Source organism: Neovison vison, chromosome 1 (genome assembly GCF_020171115.1).
Source record: "Neovison vison isolate M4711 chromosome 1, ASM_NN_V1, whole genome shotgun sequence".
NCBI lineage: Eukaryota > Metazoa > Chordata > Mammalia > Carnivora > Mustelidae > Neogale > Neogale vison.
In genome coordinates this window covers 250,817,403-250,838,536 of record NC_058091.1, presented here as the reverse complement: position 1 = coordinate 250,838,536, position 21,134 = coordinate 250,817,403, and the positions used below count along the sequence as shown (strand labels likewise).

At 40.5% G+C, this 21,134-nt stretch overlaps 2 protein-coding genes across 3 annotated transcripts in view; one reads left to right on the top strand and one right to left on the bottom strand.

Annotated features, from left to right (window-relative positions):
- The window catches only part of MEGF10 (multiple EGF like domains 10), a 343,784-nt gene that overhangs the window by 13,641 nt on the left and 309,009 nt on the right, over positions 1-21,134 (top strand). The gene's annotated exons all lie outside the window — the stretch shown is intronic.
- On the bottom strand, positions 507-20,943 carry C1H5orf63 (chromosome 1 C5orf63 homolog). Its single transcript, XM_044228469.1, has 4 exons — positions 20,902-20,943; positions 6,171-6,291; positions 2,301-2,357; positions 507-1,143 (listed from the first exon to the last, which is right to left on the bottom strand). The coding sequence occupies exons 2-4, from the start codon at positions 6,282-6,284 to the stop codon at positions 952-954; spliced, it is 363 nt and encodes a 120-aa protein (XP_044084404.1). The 5' UTR covers positions 6,285-6,291; positions 20,902-20,943; the 3' UTR covers positions 507-951.

The window sequence follows — 21,134 nt, the reverse complement described above, 5'->3', positions numbered from 1 at the left end:
ATAGTTCACAAAAGAATTTCTTTATAGATGAAATTACAGTGATGTGATTTTAAGAGGAAAAGGCCATTTTGTATTTAAATGAATCCACCGCTATATTGTTTGAACTTAACTAAATATAAATAGAGGTATACAACTACAGTTTTAACACTTCAAATAAAATAGTGAAAAATACTGTCTTTAGATGACATATCTGTCCAGTTATCTTCAGAAGTGAATTTTCTCCAAGATATTAAAACCTGATACTATCTTACAATTTGAATTAACTCAATTGATGACAAGCGAATAACTATCAAAGGCAGCCCTCAAATATTATGAATCAATTCACTGACTACGTGGGAAGCATGCTGAGATTCTTATACACATTTTGGAGGTTTAAGTCTTTCTTTTGTTTTTCTCAAACGAAGCCGTTTTGACTAAGATAATTATTCTCTTCTACCCCCCCCAAAAAATGAATTCTAATTTTAAACAGGTATTATTAAATCCCACTGAAATAGGCTTCATGCAGATGTATTTGTTAAAACACCCCTTTATTGACTGTGCACAGTTATTAACAATTCACATTTCACTTCATCTACTGAGTGGAAGAGCATTTATTCTTTCATTAAAAAGTTAAGCCCTTAGGGCAGCAGCAGGGATGCAGAGCCTTCTCCTATAAACTGCACTGTCCAGTGAATGTAAAATGCTTCCATATTAATACAAAAGGGAAAAATAAATAAAACAAGTCCATTTCCCCCATCCTCCATTATCCACTTGCTGCTGATATGCTCCTGTCATTTTATAAAATGCCAGCATGTAAACAGTTTCTACACTGTTCCCATACTTCCATCAGTCAGAAGAGTACTGTAACCATTTATTTATTGGGCACCATCTAGTTCAGAACTTCTGTAGGGCTGGGCAAGGCCACTGTCAAAGTCTTTAGGAAGATGCCATCTGGATAGAGTGGGTGGTGGATCATGAAGGCATCCTCCAGCATCCAGCACCTTGCTGCTCAAGTTTCTGGAGCTGCTTTTCAAGTTTTGAGATGTCTACTCGATGCATCATCAGAAACTGGCCATTCAAATGGAAGACAGGGATGTCAAATTTATACCTTTCATACCAAGCAGAGTTTCCCGGAAGTGTGATGTCCACCTCCTGTAAAATAACCTGAAATGGAGACAGACTAAAGCTCTGTATTTTAGAGAGCACAGAATGATACAACAGGCAAAGTGCCAATCTGATGCCCAGATGAGCTCTCATGCTGAAGGGTTTTGCTGTTGTCTGCCTGTCTGAGGTCCCAACTGAACTCATGTCCCTGATTTCCACAACTTGACTGATTTCGTTATATTCCTTAACTCTCAGTTTTGCTGTTTTTCTGTTATACCTATTACATTCACTGTCGGGTCACTACTCCATTCCCAGTGAAATAAAATATGTCCCAACTGGGAAGCTGAGGAATCAGGACACATGCACTTTGCACGTAGGGATAGGAAAGGCATCATGGTTCGCTACAGGAGAACACTTCCATGGAAATGACAAGAGGAAGATAAAATGAATGGGGACACAAGTTTAAAGAAAGCATGAATATTGCACCTGCTAGTTAGCTTTGGTTCACATTAAGAGTCAGAGTAAGAAAACCAGTACTGCTCAGAGAAAAACACTTAGGGGTAATGAGTTTTGTGGAAATTAGCACTGAAATCTCTCTCTGAAGAACAGAAAGAAAACTTAAATGACAAATCATTTAATCTTTTCCCAAAGAAAGGATCCAGGCAGATAATCTACACCACATACGCTATCCATTCCATATACATAAAGGCACACCACTGTATTATGCAGGTTTCCCCTGCTTTTCGAAAGCATTCATCAGGCCACTTGGCTGTTACAAAAGACCTACATTAGTACCTGTTTTGCTAATGGAAAAAATCTGAGGACTTTTGCTTTTATGAAAAAAGATGAAAAATGAAAATAGTGTTCAGTGTTGGTTTTGCCATTCTGGAAGCAGTGCCTACACTGAGCAGTGAGAGTGGTACCACCAAGCTCCTTCCCTTGGGGCTTCCTTGCAGCATCACAACACTAAGCCCCTAGAGCTTTGAACTGTGTGAGCATCTGTGCTTTATCTCAGTTTATTCTGTGTATGCATCAGCAAGAAATGTCCTAAAGTACCAGAAAAGCCTGAGAGAGGTTATTTCTTGGGTCTGGGAATGATAAAAAAATTTTTTTCATAAATGAATGTTAATTGCTTCTTTGCTTCACTCCACTTGGGCATGTGAAGGTTGGATAGGAATGCTCTACTTTCGGAGAATGGAGGGGGAAACCGGTATTACCCTGTTTTTGTAGGGCTCCAGTATTTCCTTGGCTTCATCACAAAGGGGGCATGGATCCTACAGGAAGGAAAAAATAAAGCCATTAAATTCAAAGAATGGCATGTAGCCTGACAAAAACCACAAGAAGTAGATTATACCTACTTTAAGGGATGTGCTTTTTTTTTTTTTAACCAGGTTAATTATACTGTTTTATTTCCAAAGCAAAACATTGCCATAGAATCTTATAAATAGCTAATGTTTCATATAAGTGGGCTGTCAGCATTTTTTAGTTGTTCTGCTTTGATTTTTCACCATAAATCTATTTATATATATATGTATACACATATATAATAAATTTAGATGCTTACCTTTGTTACACACATACATGTAGAAACCGATCACATATACATCCACATACATTTAAATGTATTACATACATGTATATGTAGATACATACACATATACTACATTTAGATGCTTACATTTTTTGTCACTAGCTTTATCTGATGGATATCAGGGAAGATTATTTTTCACTGATTTATAGTGGTAGGGATTTGTCCTTCCTGTGACAGGAACACTTTTCTGGTCTGGCTGACATCACCAGAATCGCTTAAAGTCTATTTTGAAATGGAGGCATTGAGCTTTGCCTGCCTGTTTTTCCTCATCAGTCCACAGGAGTAAACTCATTGAGATGAAGTTAAATAGTGATTGCCCCACCAACAAAAAGGGAGAAATCTCTATTTACTTTGGATGATGATAGTACCAACTCTTTAATAGTCTGCCTGTTTTCTCATTGCAAGTGTCAGCAGTAGCCTTCCCAGGTTAATTCTCTGCCCGAGGAACAAGCAAGTTTTAGTGCTGGTTGTTTGTATTCTTTTTTTTTTTTTTTAAAGATTTTATTTATTTATTCGACAGAGAGAGATTACAAGTAGGCAGAGAGGCAGGCAGAGAGAGAGGAGGAAGCAGGCTCCCCGCCGAGCAGAGAGCCCGATGTGGGACTCGATCCCAGGACCCTGAGATCATGACCTGAGCCGAAGGCAGCGGCTTAACCCACTGAGCCACCCAGGCGCCCCCTGGTTGTTTGTATTCTTGAACCATCCAGTGGAGAAGTCTTTTGAGAATGCTGTGGATCTTTGGCAGATTTTAAAATCTCAGCTCTAGACTCTAGGAACAGCTACTAGCTATAGGTTCTCTTGCATGAGCTCAAAATAGACTCACCATTACCGATGCTTATATAAAACCTGCTTTTTAACATGACAGGAAGAGGTAAGCTGTTATGTAAAAGAACGGCCCCCTCCTCCAGTTTAACTCTCAGCTTGTTTTGAAATAAGGACCCAGATCATCAAAAGGCAGTTTTTCTTCATTAGGGTCTTTCTGGCCCTGACTTCCTGGTGCAGAGAATTAGGCTCATCATTTATTATGAGCACCATCAAGAAACAGATTATGGATAGTCTGTGATGTTTTAAGAGAATCACATTGAAATTTTCTAAGAAAGTTTCAAAAAGTCAACAGAAGATTTTAAAAAGCAAAAGTTGTTATGGCGCCTGGGTGGCTCAGTGGGTTAAGCCTCTAACTTCGGCTCGGGTCATGATCTCAGGATCCTGGGATCGAGTCCCATGTCGGGCTCTCTGCTGGGCAGGGAGCCTGCTTCCTCCTCTCTCTCTCTCTCTCTGCCTGTCTCTCTGCCTACTTGTGATCTCTGTCTGTCAAATAAATAAATAAAATCTTAAAAAAATAAAATAAAAAGCAAAAGTTGTTAGAAAAAGTACAAGCTAAAGAAGTACCAAATATACCAACATTTTGCTTTTATGTTAAAAAAAAAAAAAACTTCAGTTGAACCTAGATCACATTTTCTGTTTTGTTTTTGTAAACATGGACATTGGTGCACATTATTTTGTATATATGTATTTTTATTAGGAAAGGTTCATCAACATTCAAAGAGGCCTATGAACTGAAAAAGGATTAAGACTCAGTGGTCTGGACCATTAAAACTTTCTTCTCTAGGATTTTCCACAGCACCAGCAGAGCAGGTACTTACTGTATCCCTAGAATGGAATGGACGTTCATTGGGTTAGCCATCCCACTCCCCTTTCTGGTAGGAAGAATGTTGTGATTTTGCTGACTGATTTTGCTGACTGTGGCTGACTGAATCCCTGAACAAAAAGGGTAGAACACTTGACTTAGGCTGAGACAGTCAGTGTATCATATCCCTCTTGACCAAAAATGGCTCAGGAATTGGCCAATCTTATATACCTAGTGACACATACCAAGGATTCAATACAAATTCTAAGCTAAATGAAAGATTAGTGTGGCTCCCCACTCCCCAGATGTCTATGGCTAACTTGGCCATTATTCAAACTGAAAAATAATGCATAATAGTTAGGCTGAGTAAGCACCACTAGCCTTAAGGGATTATTTTATTTTTGTGGCTAATTCTCATATGCATTTCTCATATGTAGACACAGATAATCAATTATTTTTATTCCATAATTTCCAATAATACAATATATACTATGGATATGAAAAGCAGTTTAGATTATTTGTAATAAGAAATTCAATTATTAAAAACTATTTTAAACTTTGTTATTAGACAGCCATCAGATATTTTAAGATTGCTAAAGATTGTCTGAAATCTGAAAAACATATTAAATAAGATAAGTTTTTTTGCTTGAATTGGGAATATTATTCCCTGAGGTTAAATGTTACCCTGTCCTTTCTTTTTTTGATTATATATCACACAAAGTAATGTTAACTAGTAAAAGGAAATCAGTGATATTTATATTACAAGTTTCAAGGGAAAAAAGCTCTTAAAAATTTTCAACTTTAAGTTGATGAACCTTTCCTAATAAAAAATTTTCAGTTTTATGTTATGGCTTAAAACTCGTGTTAGGGATAAGAAAACAAGGACAGTTGTACTTGTCAATCCTTGTTATTTGTGGCTTTCATATTTGCAAATTTGCCAGTCACTAAAATCTATTTGTAATCCTAAAACCAATATCTATGGCACTTTTGTGGTTATCTGCAGACATTCGAGGATATGCACAGAACAGTGAAAAATCCGAGTCACTGAGAGTGCACGTTGCCAGCGGAGGTCGAACGAGACAATGATCTGACTTACTGTTTCAGGTCTCACACTTGTCAACAGGTGTCCTTTTCCTGATCCACTGGGTGTCATGCTTTTTGCATTTTTGTGTTTTTTGTTGATATAGCTATTTAGAATGGTCCCCACGTAGAGGGCTCTGTAGTGTTGTGCAGTGTTTCCAAGCATAAGAAGGCTGTGATGCACCTCATGGTGAAAATACTGTTAGATAAACTTTGTTCAGGCATGAGATATGGTGCTGTTGGCCCTGAATTTGGTGTAATGAATCAACAATACATAGTAAATAAAGTATCTTTAAACAGAAACATATGCCAGACAAGGCTAGTATTGATCAGCTGACAATATGTGGCCAGCAGCTCACTGGAGTCTAACCATAACCTCCCCTGGGAGCACTGGTTTAGTTCACTAAATTAGTTCACTAATTCAGTGTTTGTGGTGACTTTATGGAACATAGCCATCACAAGAATTAATTATGTTTCTAAGTGATGTATTTATAAACATCATCTCTCTTTTGATAGTTCTTCCTTCCAGTGCAGGGATTGGGAGACTATTAAATATATTAGTTTTCCAACTGAAAAGTGTGAGACAATGAGGCATGTGGGTAGAAACCAGGGTTAGTACCATTGTAACTGCTACTGTAAAGTTGGGGGACAGGTCTGAGGACAGCTTATTCCATTGCTTTCCTTTCAGCATTTCCCCATCCCTCTTCTTAAATGTACAACTTTCTTCAGACAACAATTTAACACTTTTTTTTGTTTTTGAAGTAGTAATTTTACTTTTTAACTCTGTACCTTTGTAAATAAGGTCAGCACAGGAAGAACAGTCTTCGAGGCAGAGAGATTTCTCATGAGGAGTTGAAGGGAGTATTTGGCAAGATGCATGCTATTTCCTTGAAACCAGAGCATCTTAATTCTGCCAAAAGAAAAATAGACCAATAAACTTATGTGCCCTAGATTTTGCTGTTTATAATATGAACAGTAAGCTGCAAGCCTATGATGGAATTTGATGACTTGAGAATTGCTTCTTGGACTCCAGGAGTGTCAGAGAGGCCCAGATGTTTGGCAAGTCTCCATGATGCCTCAACATTCACTGTATTCCAAACAAAACAGAACTTAGAATGGGAAAATATCCATATTTATGGATGAGCTGTGTGCCTAATCACTTGGGTTCTGCAGGCAAACTGCATGGGTTTGTTAATTTGAATACAAAATTAAATTTCACCTGCAGATTGTGCCAGCATCCTGATGATTCCCTATAATGGGGAGGTTTCCTGAGATGGTTCTTATCTGCAGAGATAGCTTATCTTGTTGGCAAGCATTCAACAACACAGAGCCACCTTCATGGTAAAGGAACAGTAAGTAAGGAGCACAAATCCCCAACTGACGGTTAAGGTTGTCACTTAGGAGATCCATGCCTCACTCTGCTGCAAAAGATGGGGAAACACAGATTGTACTAAGAGGACCTATAGGGGAGAGTTAGGTCGAGTTGACTTGTCAGGAGCAAAAATCTACTCAACTCCTTAAGTATTTTAAAAGGAAATTGCCATCATTTTTAAAAACATATACAAGTGTACTAGTGTTACTACTGGAGATACTCCAACACGAACAGCTTGGTAATAGCAGCATGTCAAACACTAGGCTTTGAAGCTCCCTCATCTTGCTTCTTTGCTCGACATAAGACAGCCTACTTATTCCTATTCTATTGAGCCTCCAGCTTTGTCCTTAAAACTACAGATATGATAATTTCACTTTTAAAACACATATGCACTGTTGACTTTATCATTTATCAATATTCTCAAAATGAATTCATTCCTGGGATATTCATTTCTTAACTTTGCTTTCCAACTTCATCTCACTTTCCCCTCCCTTTTCTTGGCAAGCGGCAGCCACAAAGATTCCCTTTCTGTTCCTTGAATACCTAAAGATCATTTCTTTATCAGCATCTCTGTACTTGCTGTCTTTATGCATGAAAAGCTCTTAAGTAACTTCCCCTCATTTGGCCTGGGTCATGCCTTAGTGACGACCTTACCAAGGTTGGCCAGCCCACCATGCTCCATTCTTGTGCCTTGCTACGGTTTTATCTTTTACTGCCTCAAATGGCTTTACCTCTGTCCCCCTCTATTATAGTGTGACTTCCATAGGAGCAGGTACTTGTTTGCCCCAGTATCCCTGAGCATCTATAATTAAGTTGGCACATAGTAGGTATTCAGGTATTTGTTTGAATATTTGAAGTATTGGAGTGAACCATTCTCCACCTTTTTAGTCTCCCCTCTAACCCTAACCAGACACTCAATGTGCACAGCAGTCACTAACTGAGCATAGCTCATGTTATAACTAAATGTTAGTATTCTTCAGGGTGTCCATAAGACTGTGGGCCAGGGCCCTACAGTTGGTTCCAACCCCTTCACCACCAGCTCTGATCTCTGCTCTCCACAGAGCATGACTATATTAATAATGTGCTAATCTCTAGTGCTGACTAGGCTTCTTAGTGTAAGATTAGCCTTAAACTCATTTCAAACAGAATGATACGATTTTAGAGAAAAATACCAGCCCTATCAAACTAGTGTAAAGACCACAGGACAAAAAGATTGGATTCTGATCTGTGAAAACAATAATCTTTCCTTCACTCTTAAACTCATAGCCTTCCACTTCTCCCTGGATCTCCCTGCTAACTGAATGATCTCGATAACACATAAAAGGGAATGTGATGAGCACTTTGCAATGACCTGCTACCCACCATTATTCCAAGATGGAAAGTAGATCCAAACAATTTTACAGCACGCTGTGCTACTCTCAATTAAGGTTTAAGCCATGGTATACACATTTTTTATAAATTAAGCAGAATCAGCAACTCCAATAAGTGAATGTGGTCAGAGACGACAGCTTCTAAGCATGGCTTTGTCTACACAGGATATGAATGAGGAGGGAAGGTAGACTACTAGCCGTTTTTACACTGGGTAAAAATTTTTGCATCCTTGGTTTTGGGAAAGCCCTATAATCACAGTGGCACATCTTCCTAGGGAATAGAATTAAAGGAGCTGTGCTATAGGGGAGAAAGAAAACAAAAAATTAGTTTTGTTAAAGACAGAAAGATAGTTCTTGGAAATGAGAAGGATTGAGCCATTTGTGGCAGTGACCTAAGACAACCACCAGGATAGTGAACCACAGGTGCATGCTTTTGGTGGAGGGATTTAAGATTTATTGATGTCTGGCTGGTAAGGAAAGGAGAACTTACTGCTTTTTCCTAGCTGAGTTGCGACTGAGGTGTTAAGGCTTTAAAAAAAAAAATTCACATTCACAAAGGAAATCTGCTTCAGTATTTCCAACATGACAAAACACAGCATGTGGTTTTGGTTGCACCCAAGACAAATAAAACCTGTCATAGTAAACAGAGTTGCTATTCATTCCAGATTTGCTGGAATATTTGTTCACCCAACCCAGAGAGCAGAGTCTTCAGTGATGCTGCAACCATTCTATTTAAAATTAGTTCTCTTTCCACTGTTAGACCTACTTCCACCTTTTCCCGTATATTTAATCACTTAAACGTGGCACATCTGTTTATAGAGAAATGCATTAGCATTATGCAGTTTTACTACCTGCATATTTTCCGAATGTCCTAAGGCACATGCATTTTACCACATTGTTAAATTAACTTCTTTCTTTGTAAGCACTGTATTAGAGTATTATATTAGAGTATGATATTTAAAAAGCTCCCTATACTTCTCCTGGGCAGAAATAAGATCTGAAATCTAAAATTCTGAACACAGGAGTCCGGTTAGTTCTAGAAATAAACGAAAAATGATACACCCCATTTGCCACTGCATCATACTCTTCTTAGAATATTTTACTAACTCTGTAAACCCTAACACTATTGCTGTCAATGTCATACTCAGTGAATCATGCTTTCTTGAAGTAAAATCTTAATACAGGCTACTCTGTCAATGTGACATTTTCATTAGTTCTATTATTTTTGAGCAGTATCTCAGCATTATAAAAAAATACTCTGAAAGGCAGTTTCTGCCTGGTAGCTCATGACTTGGGAGAGGACAACACCTTTTTGATTATGTCATTGAATTTAGTCATGAAACTTGTGTCCTTACTACACACAGACACAATTTCATCCTTTGTATTTTGTTACATGCCTCTGTGATATGAGCAAAAAGAGCTGTGTTCATAATATCAAAGAAGCACAAATGGGTCACCTTTGTCATAGACCAAAAAAAAAAAAAAAATGTAAAAGGCATAAGACTGGATTTAGAATGTGCCTAAAACAAATTCCACAGCCTAACAATAAAGATGGTGACTCCTGCTGTTTCAAGTCCAGGCTGCTCAGAGGCGTGGATCAGCCCCACAGAGAAAGGGAATGCTGGCTTTTCAACAAACTGAGGCTGACTCCAGTGGGCTTTATGGCAGAATCAAATACAACATGGGGGAGGACTGATTGGACCCATTCAGCCCTCCTTGAAGCCAAGATAAGGAAGATAACTTAACTTTATAGCATTTCCCCTGTGAGGCACTCAAGGGCATACCATTAAAGCAACTGATTACAGTACAGAGAGAAGCCAGGGTCGTTTGAGCCTTTATTAAGGATTATTCATTTCTTGCATGAGGAGCTGCCCAGACTAGGGCTGCATATCACTTATGTAGGGCCCCTGGATTCTTCAAACACTGCATGTGTCTGATTAGAAGAGAAACAACATTGTTCTCGCTTGAGTAGAGAAACTGACCTTCACTGACCAGAATTTTTATTCATACAAAGCATCCTTTGGCATGCTGAATCTCCAGACTCACATGATCCCTCATCAGTAGGCTGCAGTGTTAGTTCATGAGCATAATGAAAAAGTCTATATAAGCCCAGGTACTGCCTTGGTTATTAACAGGTAATGTTGGAGCTTCACAAGAGTATAATGTAAATTTAATGCTGAGCTGACATTAACCAAACACTATTATAGTAGCTCCTGCTGAACGTGTGTTCCATGAGGAGAGGCTCAGGGCTTCCGTTTAGTCATCTGTGCCATATGAGATGTTAAGCCCTCATTTCACATTCATTACCATCTAAGTTAATGTTTCTATTTTTACCCAAGTGACTAGAAACACTCGTGTGTACGCACGCATGCACACACACACATATACCACACACCTCTACTGGGAACAAAAGTCCATCATTCTAGATTACTGAAAATTTATGTAATGAGATGAGGCTGCTCTTAGCAGACTTGTCTGGGTCACTGGGCTCAACCTAATGCAGGGAAACGGACACATGTTGCCACCCCAGTGCCCCTCTGTCTCCCCTTTGTCCAAACCTCCTCTTCTCCCAAACAAGTGGGAGCCTAGCCTGGGATTTGGGTGACAAGAGAGGCAGCATTAAGGGACATCCCCAAAGCTGGAAATGAAGCAGATACTATGACGTGTCAACTCCAAGGAGCTAAGCAGGGCAAGAATGAGGCTACAGAATAGAAAGAAACAGGGAGTGGGATGCTCACTCACTGGCATAGGTGGGATCGCTGGTGCTTTTCTAGCTCTGTAGCCTCTGCAGCCAGAGGACCAGGCCAGGGGGACTGCCTGAGAGGTGGAGCCAGCTGAGATGAGATGTGGCAACAAAGATCCAAGCCAACCACCCACCTATAGGCCCACTTGTACATGGTGTCAGGCTCAGCTTCATTCTTTCCTTCTTTATTTAAATTGAGGTATAATTAACATAACATTTTAATTAGTTTCAGGTGTACAAACATGATTCGGTATTTATATATATTGTAAGACAATCACCACAGCTTCATTCTGACCATAGAGTTCGACTGCTGATTTGATCCCACATAACACATGAAACCATGAGTAGCCCTACTTCATGCCCCAGACCTGGGGAGCAGGAAACAGCTTCTCACACCACACAGCCATCTCACTCCCTGTAGCTTCTATTTCCAGATTTCAGTGCTAACAGGCTTGTTCACCATACAGGGGCCAGAGAAGGCAGTAGAAAATCAATCCCAGAAAGGAATGACTGGTCACATGAGTGCTTAGGAACAAAACCCTATTTTCTTTCTCTTCAAATTATTACCATGACAGTGAGATTTCCAAGTGTCTGGATGTCTCTATTCCACTGTTTATACTCAATGGTGCTACGTTAATTTGCATTCAGCACACTGTTCTGTTAAGTTCTTTAACTGTTTGAAGGGTGGGCATTGCCAAGACACTAAGATTACCATTTCACTGAAGGTTTTCTTTTTCTTTTTTCTTTAAAGATTTTATTTATTTATTTGATAGAGAGACCTCACAAGTAGGCAGAGAGGCAGGCAGGGGCGGGGGGAAGCAGGCTCCCCACCGAGCAGAGAGCCCGACGCGGGGCTCAATCCCAGGACCCCGAGATCATGACCTGAGCCGAAGGCAGAGGCTTTAACCCACTGAGCCACCCAGGTGCCCTTCACTGAAGTTTTTCAACTCTACCACTTAATATGTTTGTTCTGTCCCTGTACCCCACCTCCTTCAAATTCTCTGTAAAATTAAACGATTTTTTTTTTCTTCATCCTGTTTGGTGTTTAGGCCATTTCTTGCCCTCCAAATAAAAGTCACATGGAGAAGTCACGTCCACATACTAGATGCAAGCAACAGGAATAATAGAAGAAATACTTCAGTGGATTCAGGAGAAGGTAGTTCAGTTCTAAACTGGAACAATATAAATACAGGAGCGATTGCAACCATGACATCTAATGTGCACCTTTAAATGCTATAAGAGAAAGGAGGATACTGTGAGCTGAGGTCAGACGTGGTTTCACAAGAGTAAGATCCCAAATCATCTAGGATTTGGGTATGTCCAAAAAAGGGGAAGCAATTCTAAAGATGGTGTGAGACACAAAGGTTTTGAAGAAGGAGTACCATGGTCTGTCTGATGGGAGGCACTGAAGGGTTTTGAACGAGAGAGTGTTGTGATAAAAGCAGTATTTTTGAAGATTGATCTAGCAGCAGCATGCAGGATGGACGTCAGAGGAAAGAATGGGGGTGGGTAAGAGAAAGATCATTTAGGACAGCCTGGGTGTGGGAGGAGAGTAACCCATTTATTCCATAATTATCTGATGTTTTCCATGTGTTAGAGGCTCTTATAGGTGCCAGGTGCAGTGGTGACCGGGAAAGCAAGGTACCTGTCCTCCTGGGGTCCGTATTCCAGTGATATTAAATCAAACAGTATCAGAGAGTGACAAGTAGAGGAGAGGGAGTAGACAAGGTGGCGTGATGGTAACTGAGGCAGGTCCTTGAAATAAGTACTCTGAGCTGGTGTCAGGTTTGCTGGGACTAAAGGCCAAGAAGATGCAAAAATCTGAAGTAGGAACATTTTGGAGAGAGGAATAGTAAGTGCAAAGGCTTTAAGGTGAGGACAACCTAAACTTATTGGAAGAAACGAACAGGACCATATGGCTGGAGCAGAGTAAATAGTGGTAGGAGACAGAACTCCAACAATCATCTGTGGGGTCACATCACCTAAGTACTCAGAGGCCATGTTGAGATTTTAATTACAATTAGATTTAGAAGAAGGAGGTGACATGAATCTCATATACATTCTATTTTGTTTATTTATTTATTTATTTAATTTTTTTAAAAAGATTTTATTTATTTATTGGAGAGAGAATGAGTGAGAGAGAACATGAGAGAGGAGAAGGTCAGAGGGAGAAGCAGACTCCCCAAGGAGCTGGGAGCCCGATGCAAGACTCGATCCTGGAAGTCCAGGATCATGACCTGAGCCAAAGGCAGCCCCTCAACCAACTGAGCCACCCAGGAGCCCCTATTTATTTATTTTTAAAGGGAATGCAAGCAGGGGAAGTGGGAGAGGGGGAAGCAGTCTTCCTGAGGAGCAGGGAGCCTGATGCATGGTTTGAACCTAGGACCCTGGGATTATGACCTGAACTGAAGGAGCCACCCAGGCACCCCTTATATACATCCTAAAAGATGACTTGAGGTACTGTGTAAAGGTGGATTGCGCGGTTGGGGGGCAGGGACCCTGTTAGAGGGCCACTGCAGTGGTCAAGGTAAGAAAGGATAGTGCTGTGGACAATGACAGAAACGGGGCCAACAGATCTTGGCCATGAACTGGATGTGAGAAATTGAAGATGCAGTAAGGACAATTCCAGTTTGGGCCTTGAGCCTCTGGTGGGTGGCAGTGCCATTTACTAAAATGAGAACAACTGAGGCAGAAATAGATTGAAGAGTATACAGGACTAAGAGCTCCATTAGGGACAGGTTGGAGCTCATGGAGAGAGTGGCATATACAGGTTTAGTATTCAGGAGAGGAGCTAGGGCCGAAGACAAAAATTTGAGACTCCGTCAGTTTAGGGACTGTATTTACAGCTTCGAAACCGGATGAGATAATCTAAATAATACAGAAAAGGAAGACGGCACAGGACAGATCTCTGAGGCAATCCAACATTTAGAAGTTGTGTTGAGCAAGCAGAAGGAAAGGCTGGTGAGGTACAATGCAAACTGGAAAGGTGTGTCATCACAGAAGCCAAGGGAAAAAACTGCTTCTAGAATGGGAAAGGGGTGGTGGAGGAATCTACCACAAATCAGATGGGATGAGTCTGAGGGTGCTTCAAAATAATGAAATAATGAAATAATGAAATAATGAAATCTTCTAACCACAGCCTACCCTTAAAGTCTGCCTGTCTGGTTTTTGCCTAAAATAACACCTTAACTAAAAGTGGTTATTTCTAGTGAGGATGGAGGCAGTGCGTTGGAGAAGAGTGAAGGCAAAAGTTGATTGGGTATCTTCAAAAGAGATACTGAATGTAAAAATCTCCGTATCAGTTACAAAGCAGAATAGAGAAATCAGCTTTAACATTATTACTAAAATAATGCTAAAGGTAAGGTATTGTTATTAATAATGATAATAATAAGGAGCACCTGAGTGGCTTAGTAATTTGAATGTCCAACTCTTGATTTCAGCTCAGGTCATGATCTCAGGCTCATGTGATCAAGCGCTGCATCAGGCTCCCTGCTCAGGGGGAGTCTGCTTTGAGATTCTCTCTTTCTCAAATAAATAAATCTTTTTAAAAAGCAGTTATGATGATGGTTCTCTTGACTGAAATGTGATTTTACTGGCCTCAAAAGTAAGATTTAAATCTCTACTATAGCAATCTCAGAAATAGGGAATTGCAAAACTGAAAAATATTTCAAACAGAAGTCGCTGAAAATTTCAGACTATGGGTATTACTTAAATAGGAATTTCTGAGTATATCGCTGATTAAGAACCAGCATATTTATCTTCTCAGGATGTCACTAAGTCCATGTAAGTTGCTAATATCTTCGCATCCAGTACTGGCTTAGCTTCCTTAGGCTTCAGAAAATTACAGAACAGGACACTGAAATCTAGTTTTCAAGGAGTCAAGGTTTCCCTTTGATAGGTTTGGGACAAACCCTTCCAGTTGCCCTTCCCAATACTTGCCATTATATGTTCAAAGATTAAAAAATTCATCCATTTTACCAGTTGAGGACATCAACCCATGTTTGATGTTGAGGACATCAAACAAGCCACATAGGTAATGGTAAAGTTGGATTTTATTGATTGTCTTTCAAGAAAAAACTTGTTTCAAAATAATTTTGAATAACTTCTATAGAGCGGTCAAAATAAATGTTATGTAAATGTAAATAAACACAGCTCCTGCTAAATCATCAGTCAGGGTAATTAAGCGCCAATGGTAATTCCTCATTTAAGAGTTTCAGAGTCACTTCTCATACAGTTTCAGCAGAAATTCAGCATATTTGAATTCCTGTGTGCATTTTTGGGTGAGGATTTTATAAATATAAACCCCAAAGACAGGCAACTGCCCCTCGTTAGTTCTGAAATGCTGGGCAGTTCCTCATCTGCTTCAGCTTCATCAGCTGCACAACAGAGTTGCTAGTCCTTGCCCTGTTCTCTCAATCAATAGAGATGGGGAGAAACTGTGCCCAGAGGCTTTGATGTCAAATGTCCGGCTGATCGGAGAAGGGGCTTCACACACTGAAGAAATGCCATGGCCATAGCCCAGGGCTTTGGAAGTCCCCAGAGAATCTGAAGTAGTTTGCAGCTGTGGGAACCTAAAATGCTAGACCATCTAAAGAGGACCAAAATTCACACAGAGATCCAGGCAGAGGTGTACAGGCGCTTGCTCGCTGCACACTTGCTTCTCCAGCTCCTCAGTCATAATCAGGAAGCCCTAGCATCCAAAAAGACCCAGGAGGGGAGGTGATGTTAGCCTTGCCAGGCACTCATCTTGCAGCTGAGCATCTGAGATGGAAAAGCGCCTCCAAAGGGGAATGATGTATTTTCCTCTTACTGTTTGACACATTTTAAAAATATATTTTAACAACAAACCCTCATCATCTCTGCATTCTTCTCCATATCCAGAAGCACCCCTATGTTTGCCTCGTAAGATGACAAATGTGAAGTGGAAGGGGAGAAGAATCTTTAGTGTAAACAAGAGTTTGTTTTAGAATCTTTGGACTTTAGCAGTCACACTTTCCAGATCATTGCTTTAGAGGAGTCTGCTTGGTAATGGGCTTGGTGCACATGAAAATGTCAGGGGAGGGTTTCCAGAAAAACATTCAGCTGAGAAAACGATAATGAAGATGCTAATCAGAAAAAGTAGTGTACTGCTACTATACACTCCCTCTAGAACCCCAGGCGTCCAGAGAAGATTCTGGACTACTTCCTGTTAACACAGTAGGGCTAGCACACATTGCACCCCTCCTCTCATCCCAAAGACACTGACTCAGCATTTGGCCTTGAGCCAAAGAGGCATATTCTGAATTCAGAGTTGCAGCAATGTTCAGTACAATTACAACATAATGGCTGCAAAGCTGTTCCTGAAAGCCAAGAAAACCTGAATAATGTGGTTGGGTTATATCATACATGAGGGCTTAATAGAGTTAAAAACCAATTTGAAAATTCCTTCATTCCATAAAGATGGCATTAAGATGAGGGCAAAATCATTCTAGTTCAAGGGATGGGAACAAAGTGCATAAGGACTTATGCTGACTTCTTTCCACATTATCCTTCTTAACTAAAATGACCCAACCCCTTTGAAGATATCTCTCGTATTTAATGCTGACCCAGAAAGAAGGCAATTTCATTAAAACATCTTAGTTTTATTGTAACCAGCTAGTAATGCCAGTTTCCTTGCTATTTACAAAGCACACAATCCCATTTCCAAAAACAACTATTTGCAATTCAAAATCTGCCCACCTAGGCAAGGTTACCCATTCATCACTAATACCCCTACCATTTCCAATTCACCTTGCCAAAGAGATGAATTTATCTTCATGACCACACAAGACCTGAAAGATTTTTCATTCATTTTTAGCCATTTTGTAGCAAATGACTTTGGAAACTTTGAATTACTAAATCTGAGCATTTTCTTCGACTTGTGATAGCAACAATATCTAGGCCTGCTCAATCTGAATGTTGGGAACCATATTCTCTTGAGGTCGTGCACCCACAACTCTCAGTGATGTCAGATTCTATAATCCTCGGATCCCATTCTGTTACTTAATACGTATGGGGATGTCTTAATATTTTGGAACTGGGAAGTGACTTCAAAGATCTCCTTGCGTTATGGATAAACTAATGTCTTCCTGAAATCTTTCATACTGCATTTTTTGGTTCATCTTTCTGTAATTTTTCCTTTAACAATGGCTTATTTTTATACATAATGAGACCAAAACAGAATTTTCAGAACTACAAGGAATCTCCAAGTTCAACCTCCTTCCTTTAAAAAAAAACAAAAACAAAAACAACCCTCAGAAAGCTTTATACATAAATCCTCAGCATACCAAACAACTGGTAGCACATTGTGTTTAAAGATTAATTTAAGGATGGAGAGTGAGGAAAGCCTCTGCTTCAGATCGCAGAATTCTTTTATTTTAAGAATGAGGTTCTGGTCTCTAAATCTAAGAAGATACAGATTAATTTCATTTTTGAACATGGAGTAACAGAGCTGAACTTAGATCTCTTTTTTCCCACTCTCATGTCCTAGGCTGACTCAGCTGACTGAATTTCCATTAAATAATACTATCCTTTCTCTTGGCTGACTGGAAGAACTGTATGTTTTAAAAAGTAAAGAGTTAAAAAAATCAAATAATTCAATCTCATGTCCTTCCTCCTGACTAAACTAGAAGCCATTTCCCCGTGATTAGGATGAAAAAGTACAGGAACAACAAAAGGAAGTTCATTTGTTTCCAGGAGTAATGTTCTGGTTTCTGCTGCAGTCCCACTGGCAACAGAAGGAAGCAGTGTGTTCCACAGGCCTGCCCCATTATAACACAAAAAGCTGTCAGTTTTGAACTCCTTGGGAATTTGAGCAAAGCAGAAAAGATGATAGTGGCTTTCTTACAATATTATTAGGGCAACCTAGCCTTAAAATAGTGACCATACATAGATTGTCTCTCCTTAAGGAAGGATCAAATGAAGGTATTAGCGACCTAGGTAAACTCGTAATTTGGTATACCTTCACAAAGACAGTCTTCATATATTTGCTCAGCAAGTCTTTGGGTGAGGAGTTGAGCATGGAAGGCCTGAATGGAGGGGGAGACAGGGCTCCCGAAGCCATTCAACAGAACTCAGGCCCTATAGCTAATCAGGACATAGCTCCTTGGAAGGCAGTTTGGTGACCATCTGCAGATTCTCAAATATGCATTTCCCTACTCCAAGCTGTTGATCATGGTGTTAGTAACTGCAGTATTTATAACTGTATCTAGTAAGCTCTTGAAAGGTTAATGTTTTTAATCTTGAAAAGTTAATGTTTTATATAATCCTTTTCTCTACCGGTTGTATTCCCAATCATATTATAGATCCAATCGCCTTTCAGGGACACTGTGTTTTCATTTCTGTGGCATATACTGAGTGTTTGCAATGCGTCAGGCACTGTGCCAGGTATAGAAATATGAGAGTGATTAAGATCCTTTCCCTGCCCTTTAGGACCTTACACCTTGCACAGAAGAAAAATTTACAAATACAGTACTGCAGTGGTGAAGCCTATCGCAGTTAAATGGTTATTACCAGATACTAAGGGTGAAATGCTCTGAAATCCTGGGAGATGGATATTTTCTTAAAGTAGAAGGTATCTTGAATTTTGCCTCTATCTCTAGAAACCTTATCTTTGGTAAAGATTAGAATAGGGGCACCTGGGTGGCTCAGTGGGTTAAGCTGCTGCCTTCGGCTCAGGTCATGATCTCAGGGTCCTGGGATCGAGTCCCGCATCGGGCTCTCTGCTCAGCGGGGAGCCTGCTTCCTCCTCTCTCTCTGCCTGCCTCTCTGCCTACTTGTAATCTCTCTCTGTCAAATAAATAAATAAATAAATCTTTAAAAAAAAAAAAAAAAGATTAGAATAAAAAGAATGATGTTTCCATGCCTCCAGGTTCCTGGAACTGGAACTGGAATATTAGGGATGTGGGATAATGATCTATGAGACACTCAGCCCAAACATTTCATTTTGCATATTCTTTCTCAAATGATTTTGTCCCTGAACTTGCTATGTGATATTACTAGGGGAAGGATGAAGGAAGCCTGCCTAGTCCCTGCTACCTGTGTGGATCCCTGGATCCAGATGGTTTCTCTCCTTCAAAATAATTGCAAACAAGATTAAAACTGCATGCAGGAACAATCCCAGCGGGCTTATGGTTTCCTCTGATGTATACTCCTTTAATAAAGCAGTGGAAAAATTAGATTTAAAATAAGGAACATAAAAAACCTTCATACTTGTACCATATTACCTCAGGGTCCTGCTATATGTGAAACACCAAACCCTGGCATTAGAGTAACTGAACGCATCAGCCAGCTAGAATATGCACATATTATGAAATACAAAAACTTAAAAAAATAACTTATTTTGAAGGCGTACCTCCACATTGCCTCCAGGTACTTAAGAGTACAAGAGAGCCAGATATCTGGGATAAAATAGAAATACAGTCCAATAAATTCCCGAGTTGGAAAATCCTCATTTCTATTACCTTACCTACCATCAATCCATCTAAATAAAACCACACAGCCACATTTTCTTCTAGTGAAGGAGACAAAAAAAATATTGATTCTTCCTCAGCAGGCCGCCACTACTGACCACAGAAAGTATGAAGAAAGAAAATCTGGGGAGACTGCCTGTCTAAAGCACCAGCCCCACCAATCTTAATTTTCCCAACAGGAACTTTCTGGTTCCACACAATTCTTCAGCAGAACGGGACTCAGGTTATCAGGCTATGATGTTTCACCCAGAACCATGACTTAGTTGGGCCTTACCCTGATGTTACAATGATCACTTAGTATTTCCAGGGAGACTTTCTTTTCCAAGTGTTTCAAATCTCACTGTATGTAGCTCCAAATATTGATAAATATTGGTTAGAGAGTTTCATATGCATTTTCATAAGCTATTCTTCATATAATTAGTAAATGAAGGGACTACGGCCTATAACAGCTACCTCAACTTGTACAGTGGCATGCACACTGAGACACTGGTGCAGTGGCTGCTTCACCAACGCAATGTGTAGATACAGGAGCCCTGCTTATATTGGGAAATGTGCTAGAAAGTGTTGTAGGTATAATAGGTTCTAGACACTATTCCTATCCTGGAGGAGTTTATAGCTTGGGATCAAGCTGGGCCATACTGTGTGTGTGTGTGTGTGTGTGTTTGTGTGTGTATATATAATGTATGTATGTATATATACACACATATACATACACACACACATATATATTTAAAGTGCCCTACAATATGAAGTACTACATGAAATAATATTAAGAAACAAGAACAACTATTATCCTGGCAAACACCTTGTTAAAGACAGTATTAGAAACAGGCACTTGCCTTTTCCCATTAGTAATTTTCGCTGGGAATTCTTTACCTCTGGATTTACTAAAAAAAAATTGTATGAGCTGGTTTTTATCAGGAGTGGCCGACAAGGCTAAGTATTTGTTGAGAACTGTCTCTGATTTATTCTCACGTTGTTCACCACCCCGGGGGATGCTTTTGCCAGTAAAGCAGAGAGGAGATTCCCAAACCGCGGGACTCAACGTTTCCTACAGCACCTTTCAACCTCTTCACCCCCAGTTAAAGGTCAACATGGCTGCTCAAAAAGATTTATTTAAAAAGGCAGTCATCTCAGCGGCCTGCCAATTGAGATTATATTGCCACTTCACAGAATTCAATTAAACCCCGGATGGGGCTTCTGTGAAACACTGGAATTAGCGTGAAACTGAGATGCTTCCTGCTTCCTCTTAAAAAGCTGCCTTGTCCCGCTCGTTATTTTGTTCCCTTCCCAGAGCGCCATCAGTTGTGCGGCGCCCGCGCGCGCACACAGACACAGACACACACACGCACACAAATGCCTATAATCTCCCCCCGGAGGTTCATGGATTTATGGCTCTCGGTTTAATTAAATTCCCTCTAACGACAATCGAAATTGGCAGCTTGCACTCCAGCGAAAGGTTCGCGTGCCCCGCTTCCCGCCCCGGCGCCGGGTCCGGGCTGGGACCAGAGCTCCCACTCCCTACCGCCAGGCCGCCCGCACCCACCTGAGCCGGCAGCCGGCTACGTCGCCGCTTCCGCTCCGACCCCGGCACTTCCGCCCGGAGCGGCCCAGAGCCCGCCCCGTAGCTCTCACTTCCGGCCCAGCACGCCAGGCTTCGGGCGGTCCTCCCGGGGTCGCACAGCGAAGCTGGTCGCCCAGCGAAGCTGGTCGCCCGTTTGTAGGGTGGGCCACCCCTGGGCAGTTTCTCAGGAAAAGAGAGACGCAGTAACGAAGGCC